This window comes from Primulina eburnea, chromosome 3 (assembly GCF_022965805.1).
Source record: "Primulina eburnea isolate SZY01 chromosome 3, ASM2296580v1, whole genome shotgun sequence".
Lineage (NCBI taxonomy): Eukaryota > Viridiplantae > Streptophyta > Magnoliopsida > Lamiales > Gesneriaceae > Primulina > Primulina eburnea.
The window spans coordinates 14,361,776-14,375,129 of NC_133103.1; the positions used below are offsets into that span (position 1 = coordinate 14,361,776).

Genomic DNA, 13,354 nt, shown 5'->3' on the forward strand with positions numbered 1-13,354 from the left:
GAATTTGAAGTGAAGAATTATTATTTTGTTTGTGTAAATCCTCTTGAAAATATTTTTAAATAATTATATTTTGAGATATTGTGGTGGAATACACATTCAAACATGAAGTTATTTTAAATCATTTCTCAAATGATTTCTCGAATCCAAATCCTTCCCTACGTAACAAATGCATACTTATTGTACAGGTTTAAAGTAGAACAAATACAGAATTACATAAAAGTGGACAAACATAATACATAATGCCTAAACAGTGGACACCAAAAATGATGGGATTTCACCAATCATACTTTAGTACAATCTCTTTATAACAGTCGACTGCGGCTTTTAAGAATTAATCGTGCAAACTAGCTCAACAAAAAAGAAAGGCTCGTGTCACATTACAAGCCCACTTCCCGCACAAATTTGAAGAGGCTCAAGGCCTCGTCCAAATGGACAAAATAGACAGCCTTCCATGAACAGTTTCTCGATGACAAGCTGTAACAAGGAGTGAACATGGGGATTAATGCAAAGCCACTTAGTTACATCGCGTACCAACTACCGATTTCCCAGAAATTAATGTGTGCGGATAATGGGATGAACCCGAATCAACATAGCAAAATATTGCAGAAGAGCTTTATGCTATTGTCAAGGTTCAGAAGGCACATACAACCACAGGTCGAGTCTTTGTATTCCTCACTGAGTTGTAACACTCTTTGCAAGATTTCGTGGCTGATCAACGTTGTATCCCCGTAAAACAGTTAGATGATACGCCAAGAGCTGCAGCCAAAGAAAACTAACAGGGATCAAAGGGAGCCGCTAAAATTTCCATTCATATAAAACGCAAGTTCCTGATTTACGTTGACATCCAAGGGATATATAAAAGTAGGATCTCAAGCTTATTGTCATTACACCAAAAACTTAACTAATGGTAGTCGCATAACTCAAATTTTTCAATTGTGCAACTGTCTAAACACCAGATTTCGATCATTATACCATATGGTGTCCATGGGACAACAAAGGTAATTGTTGTTCCCAACGATAAGATTAATGAAAGTCTAACTAGAACTTGTAATTATTAGAAAGATGAACAAAGTTATGTTCTGAGAATGAAATTTTAAAATATGCACTCGCTAATAGAAAAAAGGTGGCAGATAAGTTACAAAGACAATTTACCTGCAATGGAACTATGTTGATTACAGGCTGTAGACAATCTTCAACCTGAGGAACTTCAATCACGCGGCAAGATCCACCAACACAGACAGATGCTGCATCTCCTTTAGTACACATGACTATTAGTCGACCCTTGCGAGCATGAAGTTGCTGAATGACCGACTGCTGTTTGCTGTTCATGAGAAGAAAATTTTAAGGAAATTCTCTTAATGAAAGCAATTGTGTTTCTTTAATACAAGAGACTGACCTGAAACAAGTATCGTGGGTGGCAATAACAACAACAGGAAGATTCTCATCGACTAGAGCTAATGGACCATGTTTCATTTCACCAGCAAGCATACCTTCACTGTGCATGAGTGACACTTCTTTTACCTTCAAGGCTCCTTCCAGAGCTGTAGAGTAATTATATCCTCTTCCAAAAACAAGAAGAGATTGTTCGGCCATAAGTAACTTTGCAAGATCTTTCATCTCCTCATCTAGCTTCAGCACCTCTTTTACTTTACCTACAGTTTATTAAAAACATAGAACGCACATAAGTCATCAAAAAATGTGTGGGGAAACAACCAAAGTTCACACATACATACTTGGCAACTCAAATAGACCATCTATTATAGCTTCCCTTCTTGCTTGACTAGATGATGTGTCACCTCCAATTGCAAGCGCCAACATAACCATGACTATGATTTGGCTTGTGTATGCCTGTTCGATGAAAATAAATAATTAGCTAACTTCATAAAAGGATGCTGACTCAATCATAAGTCTAAGGTGAGAAGCTCAACATCATTGCTACTGAACAACTTAGAACTAGGTATTCTTTTCGTACTATTACGTAAATCAAATAAGGGTTTATTTGCAGTTAGTTTACCTTGGTGCTGGCTACACCAATCTCACAGCCAGCATTTAGATGAACACCACAGTGGGTATTCCTGGCGATTGCACTACCAACAGTATTTGTGATGCCAACACACAATGCACCATTCTCAAGAGCATATTCTAATGCTAGTAAAGTATCAGCAGTTTCACCCGATTGACTAACAAAAATGGTTGTATCTTCTCTGTAAATGGGGCCCTGTCTATCCAAAAGATCACTAGCAATCTCCATTGTCACGGGAATACCTGCAGTGCCAGTAATGTAATTATTTTAGGAATGGATTCTCACCATTTGCATTAGAAATCTATACTCCATATTTAAGAAAGAGAGCGACCCAGAGTAAGCACTTCTGGTCTCTTTGGTTCAGCATTTTGTTTCTTAAAACGCCCCTCTATAATATAGTACTTTAGGTTCTCTAGATGTGACCACATTTTGGTCTCTTTGACATGTCTTTTTCTAAAACATTTCTCACTAGCACTGTATGAAGCTGTAAATTTATGTTATGTTAGAGACTTGATTTTTTAAAATTTTATAAAATAGTCTTGCTTTAATAATGATGTAGTACATTAAATTTTGATGTTTAAAATATAATTCTACATATTAAATTTAGACGCATGACTAACCAGAAAGTTCTTCTAAAATGGGCCTTGAAGCTAAAGCTGCATTATAACTTGTACCACAACCAATGAAAACAATCCTTCTGCTTCTTCTTATGGTTTTGAGGTGATCCTTTAATCCTCCCAAAAGGACACTCTTGGCTTTACAGGATCCTCCACGTAAAAGCCTTCCTCGCATTGATGTTGTTAGAGATTCTGGTTGCTCATGAATTTCTTTCTGCATATAATGCTCGTACTCCCCTTTATTTATTTGTTCAACCTCCATTTCTAGAACAGATAGAGCACGTTCAATAGATGGGAGCCTAGTAAGAGTTCCGCCATGTTTACCTTTAATGTGATTGAACTTGAAAATGGAAGCACCTCCATCCTGGAGCCACAAATTTCAACAGAAGTGAATCCCTTAAGTTCAGTAAAAAAATTAATACAAACTCTATTTGTTTCTTTATTATATACATATATATATATATATATGCAAATAAATTACTAGATTTGCAGTGAGCATAAATATATAAATCAGCTTCATGTTGGTACCATTCACGTCATATAACGCCCTTCAAACGATAAAAATCAAGATATTACAAATTTCAGCAGGCAGAAATTGGACCAAAAGACATAACATTTGCATGTAAACGAACCGGTAATGACTTCCAATGTTTTGGATCATAACTCAGAATAATCTTCAATGAAACTATAAAATTGTAAAGTAGAATTTGCACTTTGCAGAAATGGATTGAAGCAAGTCAATGTAGGTGACTTGTATTTTGTGTGATAAAGATACAATGACCAAATATGAAATTCACAATTGAAGACGTTCAACATATTAAGGTAAGTCATTCCTTTATGTCTCTGAGGGTGATGAATAGGACAAAGCTTGATAAACATATCGAGATTCACTACCAAAAAACCTGAGAACATATATCCTGTAAAGAAAGTATTTAGCTTGTCAAATATGATCATAGCAAAGTCTTCTTCAAACATTATCCTCGACTCAATTCTCACCTTATCCGTTTCTTCTAAAAAAATAATCGAACTACTTCCCCTTCTTCACAAGTTTAAATCACTGCCAGTGGATAGTTGACTGCAATGCTTTCAATAAATCTCAGCCATTGGGATAAGCAACCAACCATTTTTGGCAACATGGTTTCCTGATTAATCAAAATTCCAGGTGCAATCCCAGCCATTGGGAATATCAATCACCCACCCTGGTGCGCAACTCATAACTTAAAATGAAGTTGAAGCAAATCCAATTACATATAATCATGTCACTAACCAAACACATCCTTGATTCATAAAGTTCCTGAATGCACAAAATATATTATAAAATGACACCTTCAATCAGCACAAGGGGTTGGTTTAAAAAATTTACCTCTGTTTCGGACTCCATTGGTCAATTGACTCCACTGAATTTAAAAAATGAAAAATGCACTTTGAATGGTAGACGACTAAGAAATTGTGTCAATGCAAACAATGGGAGAACAAACATAGAACAGTAACGTGTGCAACACACGCCAAAACCCTCCAGTAATTGTACAAATGATGGTTTCTCAAGTAAAGCAGTTCCTCTTCACCAAAGATCAAGTACAAAAGTCAGAATATACTTCTCTGAACTTATGTAAAATCAACACTCAAAGTCAAAAGAACTAACAAATACAAACTAAAGAAATGTCCCCAAACATTTACATCATTTGGTTCCATTCCATCCCTGTTTAACTACATTTGGTACCATTTTAGGACCTTAGACAGAGAGAATGTCTTCACGTAAAAGTAATATAACCAATTTTCAAGTTATGATAGGATAGGGTCAATGCTTTTCTCATTTGATTCAAATTGAAGGGAGGGCAAGTCTGAAATACAGAAATTCAAGACTCTTAAGAAAGAGAACTTATTTAATTTTGTTCGTATTTCATAGCACAACAAAGATATTTGATTTCCAAAAACTGATCATGTGAATTTAAGTCAGTTTTAGACAAGCCCTTAAGTAGCAATAGTTAGGCATGCATCAGATAGAACAGAATATCTGATCTTTTGGTAACCTCCAAAGCTCAAGATTTTTGCAAGGATCTGAAACAAATAGTCACATTTTTACACCAATAAGACTGCAGAAGTGCTTGCACGCTCTGGAAACTAAATAGTACAATATTCAGTTTCATGCATTTACTGAAGAACAGAAAAAATGATGAGCAAAGGGAAGGATAGAACAGAAACTTAATCAGGAGACTTGGGAAATGATATTTTCTCAGGTCCAAAATTCAAAACATAACGAGCATGTGGTACTTCTTAAATGTTTGAAGTTAATTTAATGGTCAAGGGAACAATTGTGACAAGCGTGATTATAGAATACAATTTAGTAACAGTTAAAAGTACCTTGAGATGAACAACTTCATTGTCCTCAATCACCAAGACCTTTTTTGTATGCTCCACTAAAGCACTTGCATCACTCGAAAAAAAGAATTCTTTTGGTTGCCCGTTGCTCGAAAGATATTTCACATCATTAAAAGATGCACCATTGCTGGTTTGCTCTGTTAACTCCTGAAATAACGACAATATCATTTTCAGAACAGACTTGGCCAAAGTTTATGGGAATTTTTAGAAACGGCAGGCTTGTGCTTCAGTCAAGCACAGAGCTCTGTGGATATAAAAAGCTACAAGAATTGTTTCATTCATCATGCATATAAATTTCGTGGACTGCCACGTTTGCATTGTATGTTAATGCATCAACACGAGGCAACATACTACTTACTTGCATGTTAAAGTTTTGCATCAACAAGAGGTGGTAAAATAGTACTTACTTTTACACCCAGGAGCAATGGACTGCCACGTTTGCAGGCAATCAGTTCATTGGGATAATGCCGGCTTTTGAAAATAAGGGCATATGCTCCTTCCAAATGTCTCATTACTTCAAGCACGACTTGACTAAACGTCATACTCTTGTCACCTGTTGAGTAATTGGAACTTCGTGACCATGTCATAACAAATACTCATACAAAAGCATAAGAAAGAACATAAAAAGTGAGAAACAAGTGACCTGTTAAATTCTTATAGGAAGCTTCGCAGCTTAATCCAGTAAAAAAAAGTACCATAAACAACAGGAGAAACATATGCCAAAAACAATCACACTGATGATAAAGGATTATCATACATGAGCCAAGATACGTGAAATATCAATAGACCCAAAGGAAACAGGTAGAATTGCTAGCCACACTTTATGAAACTTTCCTACTGTTTCAGGATTAGCCAGAATTTGTTTTTCTCACCAAAGTTGCAATTTCTCTCTCCACGGTATTTTTCCCTTTTAAAAGCAGCATTACAGCACTTCAGGGTCATGAAGCTTGTGTATTTGTTTATGCAGTAGATAAGGCATTTACGCACAATTTGATTATTTATTAATGAATTCCAATGCATTAAACCACCAAATTTGTTGTATGTTTTAATATGGTTAATTTTATCGCTGTTGTTTTCAATGCGGTGAATTGATGAAAAAAGTGCAGCTTTTGTGCACACAATACTTGATTTATGATTAAACTATGTATGGAGAGAAGAAAAGAGACATCAAACAAGAGGAACTAGACTTTTAGCAATTATTGTCCCACAATTACGGAGGTAAAATACCTTCTTCGTTTGCATTATCAAAGATGAACTTTGCAAGCTTTGGAATTACTTCCGTATCTGTTTCAGATTCAAAGGTAAAACCATGCCGAACCAGTGTCTCTTTTAATACCTAAAAACCACAATATTAGAATGGACAAGAAATAGAAAAATTGGGGATAGATTATCGAAATGCAAATGAATATGCACACAAGCTTTAGAACAATGACATCCTAAGTCTATGTAGAAATACGGTAAAACCAAGGATATAAAAAAAATGGCATCTTGATGTATATGAGAAGAGATTCATTTTCTAAGCCATAAGACCAAGTAAATCAAATTACCACAACAATGGAGATGCTGAAAACAAGTTCAGTAGCAACTTTTATTCACATAGCACCATATTATCCACTTGATATCTTCCAGCAACGTGAGCAGGAAAGTGCTAAAGAATAGGACTTGAGTTTAAATCCACCTCAAAACTAGCTCATGGGAGGAAGATTGTCCAAATTTATATATAAAACTCTCAATTACTTAATACAGCTGATCTAAGACATCTAAGACACCATCAATGTCAGGAATAAATAACTAGAGCGTAAAGTTTATAAGACATTAATGGGTGGCCCACCAGTCCAACACGTAACGTTGAGTTTGAGCTCTGATAACATATTAAGATTAAAATTTTAGCCTAACTTCACTCCAAAAGCTTAAGGGTGGACTAAGACATTTACTATTATGTGTTGGACTGCTCTATGCGTCATCCGATAATGTCTTGTAAACTTCACGGTCCAGTTTTTCATTTCTGGATGTGAGGGGGTGTGTTACATATCACATCGGTTGGAACAAGTCATTTGGAGTTGTATGTAAGCAAGACATAATGCTGAAAAAGTCATAAAGAAATAAAACAAACTTTTGTAGAACAATGAAGCAACGGCGAAGGCTGTAAATGCAAATAGTCAATCCAACAACAAATATATCTGCTAACCAGATCATATGTTTTCTGTAAAAGAAGATATGTGATAAGAGTTAAAAAGACAAGAGGCAAACCAACCTCATAATTGGTTATAACCCCATTGTGAACAACCAAGAATTCATTCTCTGGATCAGAAGTCTGAGGATGACTATTTCTTGGAGCTGGTTCCCCATGTGTAGCCCAGCGTGTGTGCGCAATTCCAGCATGAGTTGCGAATGATTCTTCCAAATTTAAATTTGTGGCACCAACTTCTGAGAATATGAACTGATAATAATCACTCGAATGTGGGAGAAAATGTAAGTGGATAAGAAACTTCACTTTCACAAAAAACCAAACCATTGCCACTGCAACTAAATAGTCATCCCACAATAAAGTTGTGGCACCAACTTCTGAGAATACGAACTGATAATAATCACTCGAACGTGGGAGAAAATGTAAGTGAGTAAGAAACTTCATTTGCACAAAAATTCAAACCATAGCCACTAAAACTAAGTAGTCATCCCACAATAAACAAAAACTGCCAAATTATGGACATATACCAGGGCAATAGACTTGAAATGATTTATTGGTGAGATTGTATTTTTTTCTCCCATATTTTAGGTGAATCATGCAATTTCTTAAAACAAAAGATGGAATTTAGCTTGTGTTCTTATTTGTTAGATATCTCGTCCGCATTAAGTTATTGGGAGTTTATATATGAAGTTGGACATTCTCGATCGGAACTAGCTTTGATATGGAGTTAGGCCCAAGTCTTGATCTTAACATCATCAACAAACCCACAAATGTAGCACTGTTAAAAATGTGATCACGAAAGATACTAATCTGTTAATTTAGCTCCATTACAAGAGAAAAGAAGATGGTATATTGTATAAAATGACTTAAACCCTGAATATGAAACTTAAACACGCGTAAAACCACCATAAATTCCATTAAAAATTGTCGCATATTCAAGTATGAAAAAAACATTCTTGCGATGATTATTACGAATAGAAGATCAATAAACCCAAAACCAACGTCACTATGACTCCATCCTAAACAAAAACCAAAGTACATCGCCGAAAATCCATGATCCAGATTAAAACCCAACAAAAATGGAAATGGAAACGAGAAAAAAGAATCACCTTGGTAGACAGATTTGACTAAGGTCTCAATGTTGCCTTCTTGGCGAAACACGAGAGGTGCAGTGGAAGCTTCGTGAGCATAATCTATGGAAATTCCGGCGGAATCATAGCCTCTGTACTCCAAACGGCGGAGTCCATTGAAAAGCAATCGTAAAATATAACTTCTTTCTCTACTCACGTTGAAATTCAGGTATGCGAAAATCCCACACATTTTAAATTATTTTTGTTGCTTGATTTGTCTCTACAAATTCAGGGGTTGTCAAATCTGCACGATTTCTGCAAATATATGCAGAAAATGGAGTGAGAAGGAGCTGAGGGTGGTGAGAAGGAGAGACGAAAATAATTGACCGACTTTTTGGATGTTGGAGCTTCCTTTGACCAATGGTGGCTTCTTTTTTTATATATATAAATGGAAATTGTAGTTTATCAATTTTGAATTTCTGTAATTACAATAATTGTTTATTTAAAAAAAAAATTGCATAATAAATTTAACAAATTTTAAAAGCATTACTCCAAATCCAAATTTACGGATTCATCTATCTGCTATCTCTAATTCTATATTATTTTCTACTTTCTCAACTATTTCATAAAAATAGTTATAAATAATTTAAAAGTTTTTTGAAATAAATACTCGACGAGTATATCGTATTATTGGAGGTGTTACAATGCTCTCTCTAATTTAGGCACAATTGGTAAATTTGTGTTCATATGTTGTTGCTGATTTAGGTTGTGTTTTGGACAGTTGGCTATCATTTTCAATATCATGTCGAGGTTCTTTCAAAACCCGCAATCTGCATGGACATTCTTAATAGAAGTAAAATCATTTATATTATTTTCATCTGGGATATTTATGTCTCACCTTAACTTCTATCCATTTCAGTACAATGTAACTAGCTTACTTTCATTTGCAGATGATCATCTAAACATGTAAAAAGAGTGTAGTTAGTAATATACTTGATGAGTTGAATGATCATTTAACATTTTTGTTCTGTGTCCATAGGCATATTTCATGTATCATATTGCCTAGTGATAAACGTTTAGCTCTTTTCTGATTCACTGGAAGCAATCCAAGCAGTGATGATATCCTCTGAGTATTTGGGACCTGAGTGGTCGTTGATCCGACAAATTCAAAACTTGCTTTCAAAAAAATATCAAAACTTTTTTATATGAACAGAGCATATTAATATCTAAAAAATTTAAAGATAAAATATGAGATCATATGACTTTCTATATAAATAAATAACCTATTCAATCACTAGAGATACGTAATCCACGTGTAATTAATCGATAAATGAATATTTTTTTACTTTCCCTGCACAAGAAGTATGGAGTAAATATTGAAGCACATGCGTAGGTATCCACTAAGAGCTGTCATGTTTCTTCGAGGTGAACATTATGAAACAAATTAGCAGTCTCTGTATAAAATTATTGAAGCCAGGATTAATAAAACCCAAGGATGTATAAATGCGCAACACACAAACAAGTCTATAACAATTATCCAAGCTTTCAGGACATCGCTAAGAAAGTTCAGAGCTTTTTTCATACATCAAGCATGGAAACTGACGAAATTCTGACCCTTGCATTAATCTCATCACTCGGTTTTGGCTACTGCTAACTCATGCTTTTCCTCTGCTTTCATATCTGCAGAACAACAACCGCCACCATGATGGTGGTGGTGATGGTGGTGGTGGTGGGGCTGCTGCTTCTTACCCTTCAATTGCTTCCTCATATCATAGGCATCCTCACCATCGGCATAATATTTAGCCTCTACATCATGAATCTTGTATTCCAAAGTCTCAGTGTACAAATTGAATGCAGCCCTATTGCTTTTCCTTACGTGCAGAGATACATATTCCGCCCCATAAACCTGTTCAAGAAACAAACGCAAGGTTTAATTATCTGTTGAAGTGGACGTAATTCAATTTCTATCTGCCAATGGCACTCATGTGAAATAATACACAGAATAGAGTAAGGCAACAACTAATAAGCAAATTGACCAACCTTCAGTGTACATATTATAACACAATCACGAACCAAGACCAAAAAGGCCCAGATTGAGCAACTTATTCATTCTGCCACAACATTCCAACTTCAAATCTGAAGCACGAATGATGCCACATAATGACTGTAAAACTTAGAGACCTATTTAATCTCAATTGTGTGTTAGACAAAGAAAAATAACGGATTTTCGAAACAATATGGTGCATTTGCAAAAAAATTAAATCTAAACAAGAAAGTGCATAAAGTTCTTTTTTACAATATATTTTCTCACACTATATCCTAGATTCAAATGGCGTGTAGGTAAAATAAACTTGGCATGAGAATATGATTTTGCTTTCCGTTGGCTCATACAAACCAATAGCCACAGAAAAATTAAGAACATGTTGGTATTAAAAAAAGTGAGAATGCTAGGACTAGGAAAAGAATAAAAATATTATCATAGCTTGTCCGAATTCACAACCCATTCACACGCACAGGTAGTGTTCATTTGGGAATGCTTAGTTACAAATACAATTTATCTCAAAAACAAAATAATTTTAAGAAAACTGAAAGACAATTACTTGAGAACAAAATTCAGAGAAGTGAGAAATCAATTTTCATGATTTGAATCAGTAGTTGGGGGAGAGCAGGGGATGGGGTGAATTGTAATCTTAGAAGTGCAAACATTTCGCGCCTCTCCTGCTAGATCCATCCTTAAACATATAACATTAGCAAACAATAATATGCATAGAAGAGAAATTAGTCTGAGATTGAAACTGGGAGACGTAATATCCAAATTAGAAATAATTTCATTAAAGCTTCATATTTTTCATCAACTTCAAATCGGCATCCTTAATCCAATTACACTAACTTAAAATTTAATCCGCCAAATCACCCAGCACATCTGAACAAATAGAAAGCCTAATGAAAATTCATCAAAAACCTGTTCCATGGCGTTTTGGGCAGCAGTCATGAGCTTGGTGGCGAGGCCCAGTTTGCGGTGCGTCCTCAGCACCGCGAGCGAGGTGATGTGGCCGTGGCATTCGGAGGATTCCTCCTCCATTTTCGCCAAAACGTATCCCACAATCTTCCCGTTGTAATCCTCCGCCACGTACAGTAGCTGCGGCCATGACAGGATGTGGTAGAAGTAGTACTTCATCTGGTAGTTTTCCGGCAGGCAGAACAAATTGCAGGCCTGCATAGCCAGTAAATCATCCACTGTCGCCTTCCTGATGCACACCATGGTTGAATTCACGGACTAGGGTTTAGGAGGGACTGAATACTGATTGAATGGTGGCGAAGATGAAGATTTTGGTGACCTTTTGTGTAGTGTAGCTACTTTATTTATTTATTTATTTATTTATTTTTATTTTATTTTTTGAAGGTTCTTCTTTAATTATTTATATTTTTTTTGGGACAAATTATTTATATATATTTTTTTCGTAAGAAAATAAATTATTTTATCGATTTATATATTTAAATTCAATAGTAAAATTGAATCAGCAGTCAGAGTGGTCAGATATCTAAAAAAAAACAATCCTAGTTTAGGGATTTTATTGTACAGTTCTCCATGTCCTTGTCCTATGACCCGTAGATGCTTGACAGGTTTTTGTATCAAATTTGGAGAGTATTTTGAGCTCTTGGGGAACAAAGAAGCAGAGCAATGTTTCTCGATCTTCTGTGGAAGCAAATTATCGAGCTATGGTCACCACTACTTGTGACTAATTTGGATTTCTGAATTGTTATTTGAATTTGAGAGTCACTTTGTTGGATCCAACAAATTTCTTATATGATAACTAGGCGGCGTTATAAATTGCTTTAATCAGATAATTTTGTTGGGTCCAACAAATCATTTCCAGAAAACATATATAGCGGTTCGTCAATTCAAGAAATAAAGGCTTACATCAAATAACTTATAGTTCATCTAACATCAAGATTTTAAATTTGAGACGAGATTTGAATTCTTCCAACTCAAAATATAAAACTCACACATAGATAATATTAATATCGATAATCATAATATGACAAAACACAAGTCATTATATCAATTGTTATGGTTGTACGATAATTTAAACTCGACCGATGTAATCACTTGGTTTTTTAATTAAATTAAACTTACTTAAATTATTGATCAAGATTTTTCCAAACCAAAACAATTTTTCCGCTCTATATTTTTGTATACCTAATATTGTGCAGATAGTGGCCCGTTTCATTTCTTTTATTTATATATAATTATAATGTAACTAGCAAGTAAATCTATTTTTTTTCCCAAGTTTGTGATGATAGAATCTAGAGTAAGTCTCTTGTGAGACGGTCTTACGAATCTTTATCTATGAGACAGGTCAACCTTACTCATATTCACAATAAAAAGTAATACTCTTAGCATAAAAAGTAATTTTTTTTCATGGATGACTTAAATAAGAGATCTCTCATAAAATACGACTCGTGAGCCCATCTCACACAAGTTTTTGCCTAGAATCTATTCTATTCCACAAAAATCTCCATTATCTTTCACGTATCAGTCCTCGTTTATCTTCATTGGGTACATGATAACATAAACATATCTTATTCCAATTTAACCAAATCTCCTAATCCGTCTCACACAAGTTTTTGGCTAGAATCTATTCTATTTCACAAAAATCTCCAGTATCTTTCACTTATCGGTCCTCCTTTATCTTCATTGGGTACATGATAACAGAAACATATCTTATTCCAATTTAACCATTAATGTAATCAATATCTTCTAATTCATCATCTAGAATATAAAGGCGTTGCACATATCTAAACATATCTGATATTCCTGTAATCTTTATATATATATATTTCAAAAACAATAAAATAAAGTGTTATCCAAGTTTCAAAATCTTATGTTATTAATTAATAAATTAAGATACCGAAAAAAATTAATTTTTGTGAGAGAGAATTTATTGACCGACCTTTCGGCCTTCGGACTTTAATGGGGTGGAAAAGAAGCAGTACCAGATGCTTATCAAACGCGCGTTGCGAATAAACAATTAACACGAACTGACACGGATAAGAATATTTGACAATCAAATTA

The 13,354-nt window shown here is 34.8% G+C and overlaps 2 protein-coding genes across 2 annotated transcripts; both read right to left on the reverse strand.

The window, feature by feature from the left end:
* Positions 1 to 193: 193 nt before the first annotated feature.
* On the reverse strand, positions 194 to 8,688 carry LOC140826743 (glutamine--fructose-6-phosphate aminotransferase [isomerizing] 1-like). Its single transcript, XM_073189241.1, has 11 exons — positions 8,317 to 8,688; positions 7,274 to 7,446; positions 6,247 to 6,355; positions 5,427 to 5,572; positions 5,002 to 5,166; positions 2,644 to 3,004; positions 2,015 to 2,265; positions 1,734 to 1,848; positions 1,397 to 1,652; positions 1,153 to 1,321; positions 194 to 756 (listed from the first exon to the last, which is right to left on the reverse strand). Exons 1-11 carry the CDS (start codon positions 8,525 to 8,527, stop codon positions 673 to 675), a joined length of 2,040 nt encoding a protein of 679 aa, XP_073045342.1. The 5' UTR covers positions 8,528 to 8,688; the 3' UTR covers positions 194 to 672.
* Positions 8,689 to 9,736: 1,048 nt separating this feature from the next.
* On the reverse strand, positions 9,737 to 11,628 carry LOC140826744 (N-terminal acetyltransferase A complex catalytic subunit NAA10-like). The gene is made up of 2 exons (XM_073189242.1): positions 11,240 to 11,628; positions 9,737 to 10,183 (listed from the first exon to the last, which is right to left on the reverse strand). Exons 1-2 carry the CDS (start codon positions 11,537 to 11,539, stop codon positions 9,908 to 9,910), a joined length of 576 nt encoding a protein of 191 aa, XP_073045343.1. The 5' UTR covers positions 11,540 to 11,628; the 3' UTR covers positions 9,737 to 9,907.
* Between the last annotated feature and the right edge of the window lie 1,726 nt (positions 11,629 to 13,354).